At 41.5% G+C, this 24,436-nt stretch overlaps 1 protein-coding gene across 13 annotated transcripts in view; it reads left to right on the plus strand.

Moving 5' to 3' along the window:
* Nucleotides 1–24,436, plus strand: part of PROM1 (prominin 1) — a 290,410-nt gene that overhangs the window by 237,887 nt on the left and 28,087 nt on the right. For 8 of the 13 annotated variants that reach the window (XR_011030551.1, XR_011030555.1, XR_011030558.1 and 5 more), the window contains 8 exons: nt 331–415; nt 2,266–2,412; nt 3,217–3,288; nt 5,075–5,167; nt 8,367–8,384; nt 9,746–9,799; nt 21,769–21,849; nt 22,827–22,895. Coding sequence is in view for 4 of the 13 variants with exons in the window: in XM_068277815.1 (XP_068133916.1) it covers nt 331–415; nt 2,266–2,412; nt 3,217–3,288; nt 5,075–5,167; nt 8,367–8,384; nt 9,746–9,799; nt 21,769–21,849; nt 22,827–22,895 (619 nt within the window). In the remaining 9 variants the exon portion in view is untranslated. The remainder of the gene's footprint in view (nt 1–330; nt 416–2,265; nt 2,413–3,216; nt 3,289–5,074; nt 5,168–8,366; nt 8,385–9,745; nt 9,800–21,768; nt 21,850–22,826; nt 22,896–24,436) is intronic. The other 5 variants (XR_011030552.1, XR_011030556.1, XR_011030559.1 and 2 more) reach the window with 2 other exon arrangements.

Consider the following 24,436-nt stretch of genomic DNA (forward strand, 5'->3'; position numbering starts at 1 on the left):
CTTTAATGAAAGGAGACAAGACTTCCCTCAAGAAGGCATGTGGCATGAGTAACCAGCCAAATAGCACCATGTTTATCTAAGACAATATCCATGTGCTTGTAGCATTCTCGTTTGTTTTAAGGTTTCACCCAGAACTCTTATTTTCTCTCATATGCATTCTGTCACTTTTGTGAAATGTATGTATTTTTGAAACCGCATCACCCAGTGGCTGTAGGAGGAATCTAACCAGAGTGCTACAAATAATAGAAGAAAATGGAGTCAAAACCTATAAATTGAACTATGATGTATTAATTTCCTTTTTTTGCCTTTGCCTTTTTGTTTCTTTTTTAGTGACTGCAAAGACAACAAAGGCATTTTCACTGCTCTTCAGATTGAAAATCTCTTTAATCTTAATGAATTCCTCAATATCAGCATGGTAGGTAAAACTATTGAAGGGAATTTGTTTGATAAAAACTGTCAGGAGGGAGATTTACACGACCAGAAACCACAAGGCTAGGTTCACAGTGGTCAGTTGCATAATGCACACTCCGGTTTCCGCCCACATCACAATAAAATACAGATAAGTTAATTAACTTCCCCCTAAATTGGCCCTAGACTACGATACAAACACTACACGATACATACATAGACATAGGACTATGGTAGGGATTAGATTGTGAGCCCCTCTGAGGGACAGTTAGTGACAACACAATATACACTGTACAGTGCTGTGTAATATGTCGGCGCTATATAAATAAATAAATAACGCGATCAGTTACAACGCAGTACTGTGAAGAGGCCTATAGAAGGATATGGGCAGTGAATTGGCATGGAGAATTATTCTACAATGCAACTGAGCACTGTAAACTAGCCCTTAAAGGGAACCAAGCACCATTTTCGTTTCCTGGTTTCTAATAGCTATAGGAGCTGCTGCGTTCCCCCTCCCCTTCTAGATGCCCATTATTTATCCAGGGGAAGGTGTAAAAATGACATCTGTGAGTTCGCTAAACTCTTTAAAGCATAACATCGAATATCTCCATTCTGCCCTCCCAATTGATGAAATGTTTTTTTTTTTTTTTATCTGCTAAAGTGTGAAATAAAATAGAGAAGTTCTTATCTGTCTGAAACCTCTGTGGTAGGGCAGAACTTGGAAGTAGGCTAATAAAACCCTCTGCTAAACTATTAAATGTAAAAAGAAGTAGTAAAATGCAAAGTTTTTTGTTTTTTTTTTTTATAATGAAGCCCATTGTTAGCATGCATATTAAATGTGCTATTGAGATGCCCTGGTGGGTGCTAAAAATGGTGCTTTGCTCAATGACTACCAAATGACTATCAGCATATGTGTGCAGAGCCTCTTATAGGCAAGCTGCACCCATCACATGCAAAACAGATGCTAGAATAAATAAAGGGAAATTACATGCAAACAAGTGTAAACCCAGCTAGCCATAAAATAGAACTTAATTTTTGTACAGAGCAGGGAGGAATGGCAGCGCATCATAAAGCCAGGCCACATCTGAATGACTACCAGCCCAGGTTTGCAGAGCCTTTTATAGGCAAACTGCACACCTTGCTCTCAAAACAGATGCTACAGATTTAGACTAATGAAGGATGTTATTTCTATTCGAGGTTAGAGTCCCTTCTGATAGGATGACTTCTCTGCCTTGGAAGGGTCTTGTACAGAATGCTTTGCATGCAAACTGTTTTGGAAGAAACATCCTCATTTAGTCTAAATTTGTAGCATCTGTTTTGAATGCAAGGTGTGCAGTTTAAATGTAAATCAGATAGAGGAAATATTTTACAATTGGCAAATACTGACTAAATGATCTATAAATGAATATTTTGAAGAATAAGCAATTGTATTCATTATGTCACTTTTACTACAGTTCTTCTTTTAGAATCCAGGACTAAATTACTTTGTTTGCTGTCACATTGTAGTCAAACTGTAGTGTAATTCTCACTCATAATTAAGTAGAGCTTATAAAACTCTGTGCGCCTCAAAAACATGTTTGAGAGCTGGAAAGTTGGAAACCTATAAAAAAAAAGTTAAGTAGTCCGAAATGTGTCTGTGTGGGAACTGAAAAACATCATAAAGTTGTCTTCATTAACATATAAAGGTAGACTTTAACCTTTAGGTACAAAATAACAGTAGACTTATAGGAATGTCCTGTATAGGAGTAGGACTATAGACGCAATCGATCATCCCATAAATTTAATTTCACTTCAGGTGTCCTTTAAAGCTAATAAACTCTGGAAATACTCTAACCAATTTTCTTTCTTTTTTTTCAGTATGTTGATGAAATTTCAGACCGAATTGACACAATGAACGTAAACCTGAAAAACATTGTGTTGCTTGATGAGAGGGGAAAACAGAATTTATTTGATTTTAGCTCGACAGGAATTGATACCATAGACTTTGATGCATTTTTAGAAGAAGTACGTATATGGTTTCCAAGTGTTGTTTCTTATTACCGTATGTTTTGGACCAGAAGACGCTCCTGACCGTAAGACACACCCAAATTTAGAGGAGAAAAACCAGGGAAAAAAACATATACTAAACTTGGTGCATCCATGGTGCAGGGTCGTCTTGTGGACCTTCTCCCCCCAATTAGTATGTCCCCGTTGTACCTTTTGTGTCCCCCTGTGTCCTCCTCAGTCTCCCTATGTCCTCGGCTATGCTATCCCCTGCATACGCTCTTTGTCCCTGTGTCCTTCCTCTGTCTCTTCTGTGTCCTCCTCTGTACCCCTGTGTTCTTCCTCGGTCCCTCTGTTGTTATCTCTCTGTCCCCTGTGTTATCTCTTTGGGACCCCTGTCCTTTCTCTGTGTCATCTCTCTGTCACCCTGCCCTTCCTCTGTACTTGCTAATGTCAGAGTCAGAGAGTGACATGATTGGCCCCAATGATGAGCCCTGGTCTTATGTTCCTACCACAATCTTAAGTTTCTACCCTACCACAGTTTTATGTGCCTAATGCAGTCTTATGTCTGTATCCTACCACAGTCTAATGTCCTTACACAACCACAGTCTGATGTTCCCTACCACAATCTTATGTTCTTACCCTACCGCACCAAACCACAGTCTTATGTCCGTACCGCAATCTTATTTCCCTACCCTACCACAATTTTTTGTCCATACCCTACTACAATCTTATGTCCCTACCACAATTTTTGGTTGTAGGACAATTGGTTGCTGACCAATTAACCGACTTACCTAAATATACAACTCTGTTCCTGTGCCACAGGTGGGAAAAAGCAGTACAAAGGTTGACCTCTTGGCATTTGCTAATGAACTGGAAGGAAATGCTGACCACCTGGTAAGTTTTATTAAATATTTAATACATTTTTATTGTAATATTTTATTTTATAATATGATTTTCGCCTTTCATATTTTCTCCATGACAATACTGTCATCTTTGGAATGAGTAGAAATCTGCTTAGAGCTGAGTGCAAGGTGTATATGAAGGCACGCAGAGACTGTATGTAAGGGACCTTTTCTCACTCTAAGACATAGAGGCATGCTATGAACTGAAATAGAAGAATACTTTTTAATAACTTTTAATTTCAAAAAGCCAGGTGATCCACTGATAAAAGTTTGACATTTTTCAATGGACTGACAGATTAGCACAGAGGTAGAGTACAGAACAATTTTAACATTTTCCTTACTGGTTGCAAAAAATATGAAATTGTATTTTCTTGGCCCATTGTTCCCCAATGGGGCACTCTGCTCTAAAGGAAGGACACAGACCAGTAAAAGAAGCCATGATGTGGCCCAGGAATAGAGAAAGCAAATCAGGAGCAGTTCTTGAGATCTGAGCTCTGCAATATGCAAACATACCTCTAAGAATTGTCCTAGCTACTAAATATATTACAACCCAAGCCTAATGAGCTATGATCCTGCCTGGATTACCTATACAGCTGCTCTTTTTGTCTTTTTTGTACTTAGTCTAACTGCACCGGGTGAGCAGTACAGATGTAGCGTGTGCAAACATTCATGTAATGCAAAGAAGAGGAATCCTGAGAAGCTGCCCAAGGCAATGTCAGAGGAACCTTAGAGCCACATACTGTATAGCTTACGTGTTCCACACATCTGCTGCATTTCTATTACTGAGATAATCTAATACTTGCGTCTACAGTATGTTATTGCCAAACAGCTTAAAGTGAAACTATAGACATTGCTTTTGTTAGTTTGGGATAGAGAATCATTAGAAACTGTGGACATTTATGGCTGTGTCCCTCCGGTAGAGAAATCTGCTGAATTTGTGCCATAAGACTGGTGGTAGGAAATAAAACTAATCTCTTCTGTAGGAACATGACCCTTATTCAATTGTCCCTTTTATAGTGAGTTTCCTCCTAGGTGTTATTTTCGCATTTTCAATAAAATGCCTTTTAAGCCACCAAAAATCAAGAAAATACTCAGAATAATGTGGACATGGACAGTACCTTTTCACATACTTTTTGGTACTTTTTCAAATGCAGAGTGCTTGGAAGTTATTTTACACAGAAATTGAAAAATTATCTCTTAGGAGAAAACTATGGAGAGAAAGTGAATAAGATAGAGGCTATTGACAGACAAAAGATCCAAGACTCTAGAATCTAACTTTCCCTTATTTATCCAAAATGAAACCTTTTAGTAACCAAGGTTCTCCTAAGTGAGTAATCCAGCCAAAATGTACGTATTTCCCTTTCAGTTCAGAGCATGCCTGACTTCAAATTTTTTTAACAGAGTTGAAGTCCAGTAGTCTACCTTAAATTCCTCCCAGTAAAGATCTTACCAGTAGGACCCTCAGAGTGAATAAACCAAGTAACGATTCTCTCCAATAGCCACAGCTGGGATGTCTGTTTAACATTGTTATTTATCTGTGTTAATACATGTTGGTAAGACTGTTTGCGTTTACAGCTCGGAATTTGGCTTATAAAAGTTTTCTGTAAAGTGGAGTTTATTATGAGCATGTTAAAGCTTTAGAAGTAATTTCTGAAGTGCAAATTCTTCATCCTAATACCACTTTTACACATCTCCCAATTGTATCACACTATGTAGAAATATATTTTTTTCTCTGTCTGAGAAATGTGTGTCTATCTTATGTCTCTATTTATTTTTAGCCAAAAGGAGCTTTAGGAAATGCGTTAAAGGGACACGCTAATAGCATACGGATGATTCATATTCAGCAAGTTGTACCAATGGAGCAGGCAATGGTAAAAACCAAAGGATTATGGGTGTGGTTAGTGCAATGTAGACGCTAGTTCATGGAGATGGACCAATTTATGCTATACATGTAATATTTAGATCAGTATTTCTCAACCTTGCTATAGTCCTCTGTCTAATTGTGAGTAATTATTAAATGCTTACAGGGTTTTTCAAGATTTCAAAGGGAAAAAGCGAGCAGTTTGAGAGGTTGTTGTGTTTGATGGGTGGAGGTGTGGGTACCATTGGGGATTGACTTGATGGGGCTGAGGTGAGGTGTATGTCATGTTGACAAGAGTACTTGTGAGGTTGAGAAGCTGTGGTTTAGTCTGTGATTAGTCTTCTATGTATCCATCTGTCTATCTGTGTCCATCTGCCTCGTCAGTCTGTGTATCTAGCCTGCCACCCCCCCCCCCTTAAGCTGCCTATAGATCTGGAAGCACAGTCAGATCCATTCCTCCTCACAGAGCCTTTAGGGCCCATTTCCACTAAGTACGAATTTCTCAATGCACATTTTGGCATTAAAAATGTAACCAATACATGTCAGTGGAGTAATTTCCACTGAATGCGAATTTTCCCATGCATTTTTAAGCAGACAAAATATGGATGGCATGCTGCAGATTTCTGCACCACGTATCCATTTCCCAAGTAATGACGAGTATGAAAATATGCATTCAAATGAAAAAAAAAGGCCCTAGTCAGGCAGTAGTTCTACAAACTCTGAGCCTAAGGTCCAACTAATGCAAAAATTTAACAAGGTGAGATTTTAATACCAATCAAGACTTACTTTCTAAGCTGTTCAACCACTTTTCTACACAACTTATCTAATCTGATGATGAATTCCTGGCAATTGATGACCAGTCAAAGGGGAAATGTTAAAACTTGAGTAAGTTAAAAAAAAAAAAACAATCAATGAAGATGGGCAATTGGGCATTGTTTTATCAAATGATAAAAGCTGTCAGCGCCGTTTTCTGCTTAACCCTCCTCTTCCACCTCCTCTACATGGGCATATACAGTACACAGTCACTTGGCTAAGGCCCCAGTATTAGCTGAATTATGCCTACAAGTCAACCCAACTTGCCAAATCTATGGGCAGCTTTAATCTTTGAGCAAGGTACTGGCCCATGTGAATCAAGATGGACATTGAGGGACACGTCTTATTTAAACCTACATAACTATGTGACTACGGCCTTGAAGAACTCAGCTTCTCCTTATAATTTTCTTACCTTTTTTATTAAACTTTTCTGTGCCCAACCCCCCAAAAAAGAAAAGAAAAAGACACTCAAAATAAATTTTTTCTGATTAATTAAACATTGACAATGACTTTTTCACCTTATTTATAGTTTTGTTTTTCTTTACTAACACAATACTGTTTTTTTTCAAGAAAGGTCAAATATTGAATATTAAGCAACCAATCTCTAGGGATCTACTAATTATTTTGATATGTAGTTTTCACAGTGTGTAACATCTCATTATGTTTATTTCATCACATGCCCAATATGGATTGCCTAAATCTGAGACAAATTATTCCAGGCAGCAAAGCTGTTATCTTAGCTGTTGTTGTTTGCCATCTGCACTTTTTGTTAATCATGAGGACCACTGTTGAACATTTATCCTGTCATCTTTTTCGTCGTCTTCTTCTTCCTCCTTCCACCTCTCCCTCCTCCTTTTCCTTCTACTACTTTTAGTTTTTCTCCTCTTCCTTCTCCTCTTCTTTCTTCTCTTGTTCCTCCTCTTCTTCATCATGTAACAAGCATGCTCCCATAAAGAGATGGTCAATGAGATACAAATAACTCCAACTTGCATGCAAATTGTATGCAGTTTAGATCTGGACCCATCGAAAGCACCGAGAAATACCTTTGTTCGGCTCGATTCAATGTAACACACGATTTGTATGAGATCTGTACACAAGACAGAATTATTGCCATCATCTTGGCCATCTCTACTCTCGTAATCTGTAGGGCAGTTGATTGAAGCATCTCTTTTGATAATCATGAACTATAGGGTTACTTACAAGCAGTAATGACCCAACGACTGTTGAGAATTATCATTTATTGCACACTTTAAAGGGGTACCATGAGGAAACCTGTAAAATGCATATGTACAGTATACCTACAAAAATATGTACATTTGCTCCAGAGTAAAATGCACTGTAAATGACTTTATTTTTCTGTAGCTGTCACTTACAGTGTTTGTAATCTGATGGTTCTTACCTGTCACCGACAGGTTTTCAGAACAATCCACCTCACGTGGGAACCTAAAGCTTTCCTTCATTTTTTTAAAAGCATTCACTGGCAAGGATCTCTACAAAGAAGTTGAATGGAAAGCCACCTTGTTTGCACACTATTCTAGCAGTCTGACTAAGGAAATACCATTCAGCAAGTGCTTTTGAAAATGAAGAAAACCCTAAGAATCCCCCATGATATGGACTAGTCCGGAATCTGTCAGTAAGAGGTCCGAACCATCCGGTCAGGTTAAAAACACTTATCGTAAGTGAAATCTACATCCAAAGAAAGTATTCTATAGTGCATGTTACAGGGTTTTTTTTTTAATCATATTGACCCTTTAACTATTCTTGGATGTCCACATGAATATAGAGTGTGAAGAAGGCCTATCTGGCATAGCCAATACACGGTATCCCCCCCCCCCCCCCCCCCCCCCCCGATACAAAATCTCCTGCCATCATTCTGTAGAGGAGACGAAATGAACCCTTCATCGTGCATGTGTTTTGCAAAGTGATTTGGGTATATAAATAATATGGCAATTAGCCATACAGACTGAGCATGAGCAAAATCGCTTGGACACATTATTTGCTTGTAAGTTGCCTTGCTGTGCTGTTTAGGATAGACTCTGTAAGGTGATAGGAGAGGCAATAGACAAGGTTACCCCATAGTTAGAGCTGCTCCAGTATGTGAAGTAGATCTGTGTGAACACAGTTTGGTTACCCTCTAGGCAGTAATGGATTCCTTGATGAATAAGGTACTGTCACTCTATCCCAGCACTGTGACTGCACGGATTATCCTGCTATACTGTGTGTTGCTGAGTTCAGGAAGGAAACGGTTGACGGTTTGCTTTTAGGGCTGTAATAAGACAGAGAAAGCTTGTGTGTTCAATTCTGATATGAATGGCTCAGAGCTATTCTAAGATTCCTTGTGTTGTTTGATTTGTTATCTGATATCTCTTTCTTACTTCTCTTCTCTGCCTTTCAAGAAATATGTAAAAGCCAGGGTAAGCAGCATGATCGTTCTCCATTTTGTACATGCTTATAAGTGTTATTTAAAAAAGCTTGGTGTTAATTCTGGATCTAGTGTTACCTCTTTACCTTTCTACAGCGCTGGGTATGCGTTATGGGTATGCAGTAGTTGGCCATTCATTGTTTAGTCATGTGACAATGAAGAGGTGCTGACTGGGCTCTAACCAGCTAGCTGTCAGATGTCATCTAGCAATGTCTAATGATTTTGTTGAATAAGTTGTGCAAGAACAGAGTGCTCCATGCAAAGTATAGCTACCCATTGCAATCAATAAACCAATGGTCAGCACAATGGCTTTGTTTTTAATCCCAGCCAGGTTAACATCTGCCAGGAGTTTATCTGTTCTCCCTCGTGTCTACGTGGGTTTCCCCCAAGTACTCCTCCAGGCACTCCAGTTTCCTACCACATCTCAAAACATACAGATAAGTTAATTGGCTTCCCCTAAAATTGGCCCTAGAGTATGATGGACATATGACTATAGTAGGGATTAGATTGTGAGCTCCTCCAAGGGACAGTTAGTGACAAGATTATGCTATATATAAATAATAAGTTAAGCACTGTGAAAGATGTCAGAGCTATATAAATACGAATTAATAATTAAAACTCACAAAGCGCAAGGTGGATTCTAATAACCATACTAAACACACCCCACGCTTCCCTGCCTGGCATCATTCTTTTAAGTTTAAAATAAAAGTGTCTGGTAGTCATATGGCAGAAGGCCACAGAAGAAAATTAAAGCATAGTCACCAAATTAAGAAACAGCTGGGCCCTTCCTGTTTCTGAGCTCCAAAGCAACTCCTATTAGTGTTCAGTGATGTGAACGAACTGTTCATAGGTGAACAGTTCACGACCAACAATGGCGAATGTTCACAAAGTTCGTGTTCACTTCATGTTAAAGTATGGGGCGAACACAAACGACATGTTTCGCCGGGAACTGTTTGCTTATAAACAGTTTGTGCCATCACTATTACTGTTGCTATGCCATAGCTGGTTCAGGCTCAGATGTAGGTTGAAGAACACTGTATCCCATGCCAGAAGCTTTCTGTTACTAGCGATAATTAACATACTAGAACTGCTAATCAGTGTCATCTCTTAGTAAAATGTATGGGACAATATGGAACATATATAAAATAAGAATTACTGTTCAGGCGTTAAGCAGATGGTGGGGAAAGTACAACCCTATTATACCTTTATGATCCTGCGTTATATTTAATATAGTTAAACCAAATGGAGTTTAGTATTTCTAGTATATCTAGTTTGTTAATTTACTTTCTGTAGTGAATATCTGCATTACAAGTTAACAGGAGCAGAAAAGTATTTTTGTATTTTTTTTTCCAGAGTGTTTTTACTCAGAGCATTAAACTGTTAGAGAGGACGTCATTCGACATTGAGGTAAGTAATAAATAGGTTGGATTATAACATATTTATAGCTTTAAAAATGTAAAATAATTATTTACAAAAAAATTTTTTTTTTAAATTAAGTAAAAAAAATAAAAATATATATATATACAGTATATATATCCTCTACAATAAAACCCCTGTGTCCCTGCGTGTGCTGTCTCTGTGGAGCTGGTCCGTGCAGAGAGACACACAGAGACAGCAGGACTGGGCCAGGGAGCCGGATGGGCGTGTGAGCAGGCGGCCGGGTGTGCGGTGGGTGTGCGCGTTGCGGGTGTGCATGTGCGGTGGCAAGAAACAGACCCTAGAGCCCGTTTAAACGGGCTTGGGTCTACTAGTGTGTATATGTATATATATATATATATATATATATATATATATATATATATATATATATATATATATATATATACATATATATATATACATATATATATATACATATATATATATATATATATATATATATATATACACAATAACTACAGATAAAATTTACTTGCTGAGCATTCTTTTAAGAATACTTTTCATGTTTAAAGTACTGAGCTCCTGTGTAATATCCAATCAAAAAAAGATATATAGCGAGTGCACACTAATAATAACTGTCTGATGCTCATACATAATAGAATTTAGGGCTGGGCCAAGGCAGAAGCGAAAGAGGTTGCAGCCTCAGGGCGCACTGTAGCAAGGGACGTACAACTCACTCAGCTATCATTCCCCTATTGTGTTTGAAGCAGAGAGACATAAGAAAAGGGGATACATGCCAGTGACTGCAAGCCAGATAACTAGAGATTAAGGTGTTGGGATGCCTCTTACTCTAATAGCAATCAGTGTGTGACGGCTGGGGTGGAGGGATGAAGGGCCCCCTTTGGTGTCGCAGTTTTGGGTGCTGGAGGACCTCGTCCGAGCTCTGATAGCGTTGCAACATCCGGATAGAAAAACAGATCATAGATGCATTCACATGAGAAGAGAAATCCGGGAGCAACTGGCTGTATTAATTGCATAAAACTTTCCAAGTCTTTAATCCAATCTTCATTAAAATACTCAGCAGCATAAGACATATAACATAGATGCATACCTATCAGCACATGCAGGATGTACAGGACGTGCGGAGGATGGTCGACGATCATTTCGCCCTGCAATGTGGGCTTTATCAAGACCGTTTGACCTCCTACCGCATCAGGTACCACTATATACTGCATAACACGCCCCCCAAGCTGCCAATCAATCAATGGGTGCAATGCACCTATCAAGCCTTCTAATGCTGCTCACCTGTATTCAATCCATGATCGTGCCAAACGGACCAAGAACAGAAGACTAGGTATTCAGCTGAGCGTGGTATGCAGTATATAGTGGTACCTGATGCATTAGGGGGTCAAACGGTCTTGATAAGGCCCACATTGCATGGCGAAACAATCGTCGACCATCCTCCGCACCTCCTATACATCCTGCATGTGCTTATAAGTATACATCTATGTTATATGTCTTATGCTGCTGAGTATTTTAATGAAGATTGGATTAAAGAATTGGGAAGTTTTATGCAATTAATACAGTGAGTTGCTCCTGGATTTCTCTTCTCATGTGAATGCAACTGTACTCCTGTAGCTTTGACAGTCAAACTAAAGACTGGTCTGTATAGAACAAACAATTGAAAGATGAATGATATACTGCTTTATTGTTCCAAAGCACACATGCTATAGGCTGCGACGGTCAGATATTGTGACATCTGTGCTTTGGAACAATAAAGGAATATATTTTTCCTGAATAAATAAATACAATTTTCTGGCAGATTTACCTCCCAGATCGATTATTTCCAACATGTCCAATCTGAATTTCAACGAATTTTTAAGTTTCTGATCATTTTTTAATTGTTTTTATCAATTTATATTCAGTTTTATGAAAATCGATCAAAAAAGAATAAAAAAAAACAATCAGAAAATTGAAAAATCGATTTAAATTCAGATCGGACATGTTGGAAATTATCGATCTGCCAAGTAAATCTGCCAGAAAATACTATGGTGTGTACCTAGCATTAGACTGTGTGCAGACGCTTCTATGGATTGGATTATACTGCCCTTGGGATCCTGCACCAGCAACCACTACATACAGGTGTGCGAGTCTTGTGATTGGAGGTCTGTATAGTATACAGCCTTGCTTATAACTCTGCAATTCTGGAATGAGAAATGTGATTCCGTTGGGTCCCTAAAGAGCAGTTGGTTCTGACCAAGTTCTGGGAGGCACGCCTACTCTTTCACTCACCTGTAAGGCCTCTGTCTCCCACACACAGCTTTTGCGCTCAGATCTTGGCACCTGCCTGCACCTCAGTCGGGCCCTGCCATAAACGGTCTGTTGTAGTGATGAGTGAAATGCTGATGTTCTTTAAGCATTAAAGGGACCCTGACCATTGGTACTTACCTGGGGCTTTCTGCAGCCCACTGTAGGTCGGGAGGTCCCCCGGCGTGGTCCTGGCTCCCCTCCCGGTCTCTCCGCTGCATACTGCACTGCCGACACCCGGGGCGGGTGTCGGGCTCCCACTTCCTGAACCGGGACGCTCTACTTCATCACGTCGGCCGCTGCATGTCATCACGGTGGCCGGCGTGACAGTACTCCGCCGTGATGACGTGCAGCGGCCGACGTGATTACGAAGAGCGTCCCGGTTCAGGAAGTGGGAGCCCGACCTCCAGCCCAGGTGTCGGCAGTGCGGTATGCGGCGGAGGGACCGGGAGAGGAGCCAGGACCACGCCGGGGGATCTCCCGACCTACGGTGGGCTGCAGAAAGCCCCAGGTGAGTACCAATTTTGTTTATTTTTTGAGCTCGGAGTCCCTTTAAGTCCCTTTAATTTTCTTGAATATCATGGTCAATTCGATTTTCTAGCAAGAAAAGCCATTGAAAATATGTGTATTTTTTGCGCTTTTCACAAAGTTTTGTGGTAAAAATACAGATTTTTCATATTTTTGTTATTAAGATTGTTGAGGTAAAAATATTGTTTTTCAGCATTGTCATTCTTTTTGCGATTTTTCACAGTAAAACTATAATTTTTCACAGTAAGAAGATTTCACAAAAACGCAAATATACAAGCTATTTTTCACAAAAATTTATTAAAATTGAAAATAGCATTTTTGATGCGAAAATAACTTTGGCGAGAATTCACAAGCAACACTGGTTTATGGCAACGCAGAAGGACTTCTCAAGAAATACCTGCAATTCGGGTGTCGGCAATAGCCAGACCCCGAATTATGTGTCTCTCCGAGTTGCTACAACTCAGCGGGGAAATAGTTTGTAACATTACCCCTGAGTTTCAGCAGTAGCAGGGTGAGCCGTCTTTTGAATTTTGAGCAAACGTTTCCTCACACTATGGCAGTGGCCAGACATTCCTTCATGCATGCTGACAACTGACAGTAATATGGAGTGGTGCTCAGCAGTATCAGGTATTGATCATTTACCTGATCCCAAGCCCATCTATTGACATACGGTGGGTTTACTTTGTCAGCTATCCAACTATCCACACTGCAGAAGGACTTGTGTTCACTCCTGAAATGCATCAAGTGTCAGCTCAGTCTATCTTGATGGCACATGGATAGTGCTGTTTTTACCCACCACACAGATGCCTTATTTGCACAGTATATCCTTTAGCGCTTGCTAAAATGAGAGGGAGTGTCACTGCAGTGATTCCAGCGTACACGCAGAGTCAGCATTTTATTTCTTCTTTTGAGTTTCTTATTAAATATGGGCCAACATCCTTAGTAATATTTTCCTAGCAGAAGTAAAAGAAACCTAGAACGATCATTTGGCACATACTTAGATTATGTAAGGTCTTAATGGGAGAATTTTATGTCATTTTGCACTTGCTATGATTAAAAATTTACATTGAGCTTACCCTTCAGATAAATTGCCTAATTATATAGAGTACACATAAGCCTTGCTGTTAGACATGCTGTCTTTTAATAGAAAGTTGGTACAAGCGCTTCCAAAATACAACTCTGCTGCAGCTTAGTTGTCCTTTTCCACATTAGAAAGCCAAATATCCAAAAAGCAAGCTTCAGCGCTAGCAGATCATACACCTCTTCCTCTTGCAGAGCTGATGCAAGCAAACAGAGGTCTACTGCAGTCACTCGGTGCTCAGACAGATAGTAAAACAATTTCAGGCTGGGTGCATACATAACATAGCGTGAAAGGCTGCGTTTTATGTCATGTTTTACTTGAGGACCACTGTCTTTTCGCCCCTTAAGGACCAGAGCCTTTTTTTCCATTCAGACCACTGCAGCTTTCACGGTTTATTGCTCGGTCATACAACCTACCACATAAATGAATTTTACCTCCTTTTCTTGTCACTAATACAGCTTTCTTTTGGTGCTATTTGATTGCTGCTGCGATTTTTAGTTTTTATTATATTCATCAAAAAAGACATGAATTTTGTCAAAAAATTTATTTTTTTTTTACTTTCTCGGGTGACATTTTTCAAATAAAGTAAAATTTCTTATACATTTTTGTCCAAATGCATTGTGCTACATGTCTTTGATAAAAAAAAATCCATTCAGTGTATATTTATTGGTTTGGGTAAAAGTTATAGCGTTTACAAACTATGGTGCCAAAAGTGAATTTTCCCATTTTGAAGCATCTCTGACTTTTCTGACCACCTGTCATGTTTCATGAGGTGCTAAAATTCCAGGATAGTATAAATACCCCCCAAATTACCCCATTTTGGAAAGAAGACATCCCAAAGTATTCACTGAGAGGCATGGTGCGTTCATAGAAGATTTTATTTTTTGTCACAAGTTAGCGGAAAATGACCCTTTGTGACAACAAAAGAAAAAAGTTTCCATTTCTTCTAACTTGCGCCAAAAAAAATGAAATCTGCCACGGACTTACTTTTTGTCACAAGTTAGCGGAAATTGATTTTAATTGTTTTTTTTTCACAAAGTGTCATTTTCCGCTAACTTGTGACAAAAAATAAAATCTTCTATGAACTCACCATACTCCTAACGGAATACCTTGGGGTGTCTTCTTTCTAAAATGGGGTCATTTGAGGGGTTCCTATACTGCCCTGGCATTTTAGGGGCCCTAAACCGTGAGGAGTAGTCTTGAAACCAAATGTCGCAAAATGACCTGTGAAATCCTAAAGGTACTCATTGGACTTTGGGCCCATTAGCGCACTTAGGGTGCAAAAAAGTGCCACACATGTGGTACTGCCGTACTCAGGAGAAGTAGTATAATGTGTTTTGTGGTGTATTTTTACACATACCCATACTGGGTGGGCGAAATATATCTGTAAATGACAATTTTTTTTTACACACAATTGTCCATTTACAGAGAGATTTCTCCCACCCAGCATGGGTATATGTAAAAATACACCCCAAAACACATTATACTACCTCTTCTGAGTACGGCGATACCACGTGTGACACTTTTTTGCAACCTAGGTGCGCTAAGGGGCCTAACATCCTATTCACAGGTCATTTTAAGGCATTTGGATTCTAGACTACTCCTCACGGTTTAGGGCCCCTAAAATGCCAGGGCAGTATAGGAACCCCACAAGTGACCCCATTTTAGAAAGAAGACACCCCAAGGTATTCTTTTAGGAGTATGGTGAGTTCATAGAAGATTTTTTTTTTGTCACAAGTTAGCGGAAATTGACACTTTGTGAAAAAAAAACAATACAAATCAATTTCCGCTAACTTGTGACAAAAAATAAAATCTTCTATGAACTCGTCATACACCTAACAGAATACCTCAGGTGTCTTCTTTCTAAAATGGGGTCACTTGTGGGGTTCCTATACTGCCCTGGCATTTTAGGGGCCCTAAACCGTGAGGAGTAGTCTTGAACCCAAATGTCTCAAAATGACCTGTGAAATCCTAAAGGTACTCGTTGGACTTTGGGCCCCTTAGCGCAGTTAGGCTGCAAAAAAGTGCCACACATGTGGTACTGCCGTGCTCAGAAGAAGTAGTATAATGTGTTTTGTGGTGTATTTTTACATATTCCCATGCTGGGTGGGAGAAATATCTCTGTAAATGACACATTTTTGATTTTTTTTTACACACAATTGTCCATTTACAGAGAGATTTCTCCCACCCAGCATGGGTATGTGTAAAAATACACCCCAAAACACATTATACTACTTTTCCTGAGTACGGCGATACCACATGTGTGACACTTTTTTGTAGCATAGATGCGCTAAGGGGCCCAACGTCCTATTCACAGGTCATTTTGAGGCATTTGTTTTCTAGACTACTCCTCACGGTTTAGGGTACCTAAAATGCCAGGGCAGTATAGAAACCCCACAAGTGACCCCATTTTAGAAAGAAGACACCCTAAGGTATTCCTTTAGGTGTATGGTGAGTTCATAGAAGATTTTATTTTTTGTCACAAGTTAGTGAAAAATGACACTTTGTGAAAGAAGCAATAAAAATCAATTTCCGCTAACTTTTGACAAAAAATAAAATCTTCTATGAACTCGTCATAGACCTAACAGAATACCTTGGGGTGTCTTTTTTTTCTAAAAAGGAGTCACTTGTGGGGTTCCTATACTGCCCTGGCATTTTACGGGCCCAAAACCGTGAGTAGTCTGGAAACCAAATGTCTCAAAATGACTGTTCAGGGGTATAAGCATCTGCAAATTTTGATGACAGGTGGTCTATGAGAGGGCGAATTTTGTGGAACTGGTCATAAGCAGGGTGGCCTCTTAGATGACAGGTTGTATTGGGCCTGATCTGATGGATAGGTGTGCTAGGGGGGTGACAGGAGGTGATTGATGGGTGTCTCAGGTGGTGGTTAGAGGGAAAATTGATGCAATCAATGCACTGGGGAGGTGATCGGAAGGGGGTCTGAGGGGGATCTGAGGGTTTGGCCGAGTGATCAGGAGCCCACACGGGGCAAATTAGGGCCTGATCTGATGGGTAGGTGTGGTAAGGGGTGACAGGTGGTGACAGGAGTTGATTGATGGGTGTCTCAAGGTCTGATTAGAGGGGGGAATAGATGCAAGCAATGCACTGGTGAGGTGATCAGGGCTGGGGTCTGAGGGCGTTCTGAGGGTGTGGGCGGGTGATTGGGTGCCCGCAAGGGGCAGATTAGGGTCTAATCTGATGGGTAACAGTGACAGGTGATGATAGGGTATGATTGATGGGTGATTGATGGGTAATTAGTGGGTATTTAGAGGTGAGAACCGATGTAAACAATGCACTTGGGAGATGATCTGATGTCGGGTCTGCGGGCGATCTGATGGTGTGTGGGTGGGTGATCAGATTGCCCGCAAGGGACAGGTTAGGGGCTGATTGATGGATGGCAGTGACAGGGGGTGATTGATGGGTGATTGACAGGTGATCAGTGGGTTAATACAAGGGGATAGATGCATACAGTACACAGGGGGGGGGGTCTGGAGAGAATCTGAGGGGTGGGGGTGATCAGGAGTCCCCAGGGGGCAGTTTAGGGAATAAAAAAAATAGCGTTGACAGATAGTGACAGGGAGTGATTGATGGGTGATTAGGGGGGTGATTGGGTGCAAACAGTGGTCTGGGGGGTGGGCAGGGGGGGTCTGAGGGGTGCTGTGGGCGATCAGGGGGCAGGGGGGGGCATATCAGTGTGTTTGGTGCAGACTAGGGTGGCCACCAGGGCAGGAGGCAGCCTGTATAATTAGCTTTGTATACAATACAAAGCGGATTATACACTTTGTATGCAGCGATCTGGACGCTAGTAACCCGCTGGCGCTTCCGAACGGCCGGTGGGTTACAGCGCGAGGGGGGCGGAAGCCTGTCGCCGGCGGCTGATTGCGTCATGAATGACACGATTGCCGCATAACCACGCCCGCCGCCGCCGATGGCTGTATTGCGGTCGTTTGGGCCCAGCCCTTGCCGCCACCCATCGGCTGGGGGCGGTCCTCAAGTGGTTAATGTTGTGTGCGTTTGCGATGCGTTTTTCATGCATTTTTAATGCGTTTGTGGCTTGCATGTACAAAATGTTTTGTATGCATTTTTCGTGCGTTTTTATATTTCCAGTTATGCAAATCACTAGGAAGACAACAGGAAGCGAAAAATACAGCTTAAAAAAGTTGGGGGGGGGGGGGAAGGCATATAAAAACACATATGGAAAACGCATGAAAAACGCATACCATTGCATTCCCATTGACATTCATTATGTGCGTTTTTGATGCGTCTATGAATATTATGCAACAAAACCAGCGTTTTTAAAAACGCAGGTTTGAAAACGCATATAAAACGCATGTGTTTTTTATATGGGTTTTTTCCTGCGGCCCATAGACTTCCAGCGGCAAAAAACGCAGCGTTTTACGCAACACTAGTGTTTCTACTATGTGTGCACCCAGCCTCAAGTGCCTTGATAAAAAAAAACAATCAGCAATTTATTAGTTAAAATCTGGTGTTAGCATAAAGACAGAACTAACACTGTGTGTTCTGTACAACACAGATCTAATTTAATTCAGCCTCTAACCTCCTTGGCGGTGCATTTCTGTCAGGAATTAGGAGTCAAAAGCGGTACATTTTTTTTCATGAATTTTACGCCTCCGATTTTTAAGTCTTAACTCACCAAAATACATCAGAATAAAAGTGTGGTAGACATTCTGCATATAAATAAAAGTCAGGAACACAAAATTGTTGAAGTAAATAAATTTATCAATAATCTGAAATAAAACTGTATAAATAATGCAGCAGATTATGCAGTATGTACATATATACTCCTAATACACCTCCCGTGTGTGGTATATTTTAAAGCAAGGAATTGCACACAGGGCAACATCACAGTCTGGACAGTAGAGTCGTGATTCTTTCCTGATTCTTTTCCCCCTCTCGTCGCTTTTGCTGCAGCACACATGACATGTCCTAGTTGGGGCATTTTTTTGGGGAGTTGGTGGAATGTATTCCATAAAATGACGGCCAGTGAGGCGCTCCGGATTAACCACATAAAAGGCACGGCGTCCAACTCTGGCATCCAATGCAGTCTGGTACCTTAGACAGATACATTCGCACAGTTTCCAGATGAAGTCAGCGTGCGTCACTGGCCTGTCACTTCCCTGCTTATGCAGAATGTATGCATTCCAAATGCTTTGTTCCAGTAGGTGCCGGAAAATCTTCTTATAATACTTTTTCTGCTGTTTCCTGACAGCAGGATAAAAGGTCACCGCCTGGTCAGCTTTGTCCACACCACCCATGGTGTGGTTATAGTCCACCACGACCTGCGGTTTTACAATATCTTTTCCTCCTCTCGTTCTGGTGGGGACAGTGGAGGTGTCATGAACAGTAGAGAGGAGACAGACGTCTTTTTTGTCCCGCCACCGGAGGGCTAACATCTTCCCTTTCTGCCAAGCAGCTATGTCCCCAGTCTTCAGCTTCTGCTTGGCAAAGGCCGACGGCATCTCCCTCCTGTTAGGCCTAACAGTGCCATAGATGTCAGTCTTATGCTTTATAAGAATCTCAGACAGTTCAGGGGAGGTGTAGAAATTATCTGTGGTGAGACAGTAGCCTTTGTCCAACAAAGGCTCCAGAAGGGACAATACAGACGATGTCGCCACTCCAAACTCGCTAAACCTGGGACAAAATTTTGTGCCTTTTCCCGTATACAAAATAGTGTTCCAGATGTATCCGGTACTTGACTCGCATAGCGTGTATGATTTTATCCCAAAGCGGGCCCGCTTTGAAGCAATATATTGGAGCCAGCTCAGCCTCCCCTTATAGGCCATCAGGCTCTCGTCCACGCTGATGTCCCTCTGTGGCACATACGTGGTCCTAAAATTTTCCACCACCATCTGGTAGACCTTCCAGATTTTTTTTAGTTTTGGAGCAGGGTGAGTCGACTCATCAAAAGTTTCAAGTGGAGAAATTTCATTTTAAGGGAAAAACGGTACTCGGACATAACTGTACCGAAGAAGGGGGTTGCAATGATCTTATTCGTGCTCCAGTACCATTTCTGCAGGGGCTTCCCCACCACTCCCTGCAGAATGATCAGGCCCAAAAACAGCCAAATATCCGCTGCTGTTACCGGCTCCCAGGTCCTGCTTCTGGAAAAGGGTCCTTGAGGAGTAGCCAATTGTTGGGTCGCATAGCGATTAGTCTCCTCCACTTTCCTCTCAATAACCGCCTCCGAGAAGAAAAGCTGCAGGTATGCCAGGGGGTTGCACTCGCATTCCTTCTTCAGGCCAGGCTCCCCAGTAAAAGGGAAACGGGGCGGTGGCGGAGCCTGAGAAAGGTCGATGGGGCACCAAACCCGGACATCACTAACTTCGCTGGTGATGGAGTCGCTGTCGCTATCTGGGTCGGATGACAGATCCCCAGGTGCGTCGCTGTCACTGGAGTCCGCCAGTGACTGCAGATCGCTGTCCTCCAACTCCGCCAGCGCTTCCGCGGTGAGACGCCTTCTGGAGGATGATGCCATAGTAAATCCAGGCAGAGGTCGGTGCAGGCAGCAGGCAAAGAGTAGTCCAAGTCCAGGCAAAAATCGTCAACAGGTAATCAATCAAATCCAGGCAGAAGGCAGAAAGAGTAGTCAAAGTCCAGGCAAAAATCGGCAACGGGTAATCAATCAAAATCCAGGCAGAAGGCAGAAAGAGTAGTCAAAGTCCAGGCAAAATCGGCAACGGGTAATCAATCAATTCCAGGCAGAAGGCAGAAAGAATAGTCAAAGTCCAGGCAAAAATCGGTAACAGGTAGGCAGAAATCAGATAAGATAAGCACTCACAAATCACAGCCAGCTCCTCTCCAGCTCAACAGCCACAACTCCTCTCAGCAATCCAGGAAGCAAAAGGCAACATTGCATTGGATACAAAATCCCATTGTATCCAATACAATGCTGTTTTGGGCCAATCAGAACTGTTTATTTTAATTTTTTTTTATACTCCCTCCCTCCCCTCCCCCCCCTCCCCTCCCTCCCTCCCCTGTGACCCTACGCTGCCCCTACGTCACTTGCCGCTGATCGGCTGGGCTAATTGGCCGCCGGGTCCTCTAGGATCAGAGCGGTAATGGGGACTCCGGCCGGCTGGGTGGAAGAAGCCTGGGTCCCGCTGACAAGCGCTGATCGCGCGCGGGACCCAGGATTTGGCTGCAGGCACTTTTTTCCAGCCACCCTCCCCATGCCTTCTCGCCGCCCGCGACGTCACGACGCACCGCCGATCCTCCCAGCTAATTGGCCGCCGGGTCCCGGAAGATCAAAAGGTAATGCGGACTCCGGCGGCCGGGGGGAAGAAGCCTGGGTCCCGCTGACAAGCGCTAATCGCGCGCAGGACCCAGGAAATAGCTGCAGCCACTGATTTTAGCCCACACGAGCAGAGCTCGGGCTTACCGCTCCTGACATGTGTCAGTCAGCCCGAGCTCTGCTCGTGAATACCGCCAAGGAGGTTAAAGTGAACCTAAAGTCAAGTTAAAAAAATGAGATTAACTCACCTGGAGCTTCCCTCAGGCCGCTGCAGCCGATCTGTGCCCTCGCAGCCCCACTCCGATGGTCCAGGACCCGCCGGTGAACACTTCCGGTTTGGCCGTCACCGGCCGACAGGCATGGGAACGCGAGTGATTTTTCGAGTTCCCAGGAGGCCGCAATAGCAGCATAGGGGGCGATATACAGGCTGGGTACGCAAAGAATCATTCGCGTTCCCATGCCTGTCGGCCGGTGATGGCCAAACCGGAAGTGTTCGCCGGCGGGTCCTGAGGGAAGCCCCAGGTGAGTTAATCTCATTTTTTTAACTTGACTTTAGGTTCACTTTAAGCACACACAGCGCTAATAAATACCAATAGTTAGCCTTTGAGATGCCAACTCTCTAGTTCAGACTATTTTGGGCTCCGGTTTCGGCCCCTGGCTCCTAGTCAGGGGTCATTTTCTTTTACCATCTTGTTTTATGATACATAGTTACAGATGCTTTTTATAGTAATAGCAATCTTTCCTCGATACCAGGGACATGTAAGATTGTATCTTATACCTACATCTAAACTTGTTGAGGTTGTATAACTTGTGTATTTCTCATTCCAGGGGAAGGTGCATGATGTCATCACAGCTATTGATGCAGCTCAATCGCTGATCAACAATAATGCTTCTTCTATCATAAAACAGGTATGTGTAGAGATCAGTGATAAATGCAGGGAACATTAAAATTGATTGAAGTAAAAAAACAACAACATAAGAATATAGTCAAAGGGCGGGAGGTTACAGTGAACACATGTTCCCCCTATAATCTTGACACCAGGTGCCTAACGAAGTAACTTTCGGTAAAGTTGATGTGTGCAGATAACACACAGCAAATTTATTATTGCTTACACACCAATTGGCACAACCCACATTACCTAGGTAACAGGCCTTTGGAAGTAGTTACTACATGTTATCTTAGCACCTCACATGTTGTCCAGGTAAAGCAAGTTGTGCTGATTGTGCACTGCATGCTACTCCCCTGGCAGTAGTCATGGTAAAATTGCCATGCTCTACCTACACTAGACAACTTTGCCATAGCAAAGTTAGTGCATTAGCCCTCAGATTCTATACTCGAAGGTTAAATATAATTTTGCATTCATAGGTGAGAAGGTATTAGCAGTTATTCAGCTTGACGTGAGCAAGAGTCTATTCCCATAATTCTCAGTGAGTGAATAAGTAAGTCATACTTTTATTAAAGCTAAGTCCACATCCCAAAGTCACTGGATCACAGCAAGCCTATAGCCGATGGGTAGGACCTGGGAAGTAGGAGGTACACAGAGCACCCAGTTACATCATGGAAAGCCATAACCACTGGTATTTTAAAATGGGACATAGCAATGCTAAATATAATTTTATCTTCTTCAAACAGCAGACATTTGCAATTCTTCCTTCTTCCTTATGTATAGCTGTACTCATATGATTGCATCACATTTGCTCGTTGTCTGAATGCAAAATTATCATTCATGTCCACAAAATTCCAGGTTGGGTGGGGCTTAAGTAAAGAAGTGAAGTTGGACCTAACTTGTGGCCTTAATTATTATTTTATCTAACACCAAAATAGGCTACTTATGAATCAAAAAAAATACTGCATGTAGCTTATATGGAAATCTTTTTTTTCTTAGGAATCTAAGAAGTTTATGGATACAATTATCAATTATTTTGTTCAGTATGTGCAGTGGGTCAAAGACTCTGTAAGTAAACCTCATGTGATTACATACTGTTATCTATGTTGTGTGGTTCATATAACTAGAAGATTAGAATCAGTCAGTGAGTAGATTGAGGTATACTCACCTCTTCCTTGGCAGTCTGCAAGTTGTTGGGTATCTTAGTAATCTTTCCCATGTTGCAAACTCCTGTGTGCGCTTGGAGTGGTGGTGAGCATAAGATAGAGCACAGTTTGTTCACAATAGATCTCAGGTGTCAGGAGGTAGGTAAACTCTATACTCCTCCTCGACAGATTTCAAAATTTGACTTTAAAGAGAAACTCCGACCAAGAATTTAACTTTATCCCAATCAGTAGCTGATACCCCCTTTTACATGACAAATCTATTGCATTTCACAAACAGACCATCAGGGGGCGCTGTATGACTGATTTTGTGCTGAAACCCCTCCCAAAAGAGGCTCTGGTACCGCAGTACTCTGGGCAAACTGCCACAATGTAACAATGTTCACAGACAGGAAATGGCTGTTTACAGCTGTCTGTTAAAGCCAGAACAACTAGAAACAGCTACATAACCTGCCCACAGTAACAATGTCACCATGTAATACATGTCAGAATGTGAATCTGGGAGAGGGAAGATTTTACAATGAGCAAACACTGACTAAATCATGTATACATAATTATTGTAAAAATGAAGCACTTTTTTTATTACATTCTTTTCACTGGAGTTCCTCTTTAAATACATTTTTTATGTTTAACTGTTTTTTTTAAATATTATTTCCTATAATATCTTAAATTCACAAGATCGAGGTAAAGAGATTATGATTATGTGATATAATATATTAATATTTCATATTCACTATTTGCAAGCCTACAGGTAGAGCCCCCAAGCAAAAATTCATATCATTATTTTTATCATTTTAAGTATTGTTGTTTATTTATATAGTGCTGACACATTTTCTTGTGCAATTTAGAGTTCATTGAATTATTCCATTTGCTTATTGTTCTACATCAGGACTCGCAATCTAGTGTTCCTCCAAAGGCTTTAGCCTCGTACACATGTGTGAGGCATGTTGTCTGGTGGTGATCGACAATGTCAATCCCTTGGGAGACATTGCAAGGTCAAGGCTGTACAGATGCTTTGCTAGCATGCAGGCTAGTGATGTTTTATGTTCCTATGCAGGGGCAGAGCAGGGCAGAGTGACATTATGCAGTGGGTGGCGTAAGTGGAGAGAAAGATGCTCTTGGCCAAATCAAGGCACTTGGCAGATCACTGGCTGGGTAGACAACATGGTCGGAAATGCCTATTCCCAATTCTGCGAAAATTTTCTGATCTCTGATTTTCCAATTTCCCATTTTTTCCGTTTTCTAAATTTCGGATTTTCTGATTTTTTAAGCATTTTATTAGTCTTTTTTTTTGCTGCAGAGAATGAAAAGAAAAATCGGAAAAATGGAAATTGGAAAACTTCAAAATCAGTCTTTTGATTGATTTAAAATTAAAATTTTGCTGAAAAATTCTGCATTCCCTGATTGGTCCAATGCTTCAGAGTTCTGTGATTGGGCTAAAATTAC

This window comes from Hyperolius riggenbachi, chromosome 1, assembly GCF_040937935.1.
Source record: "Hyperolius riggenbachi isolate aHypRig1 chromosome 1, aHypRig1.pri, whole genome shotgun sequence".
Classification (NCBI taxonomy): Eukaryota; Metazoa; Chordata; class Amphibia; order Anura; family Hyperoliidae; genus Hyperolius; species Hyperolius riggenbachi.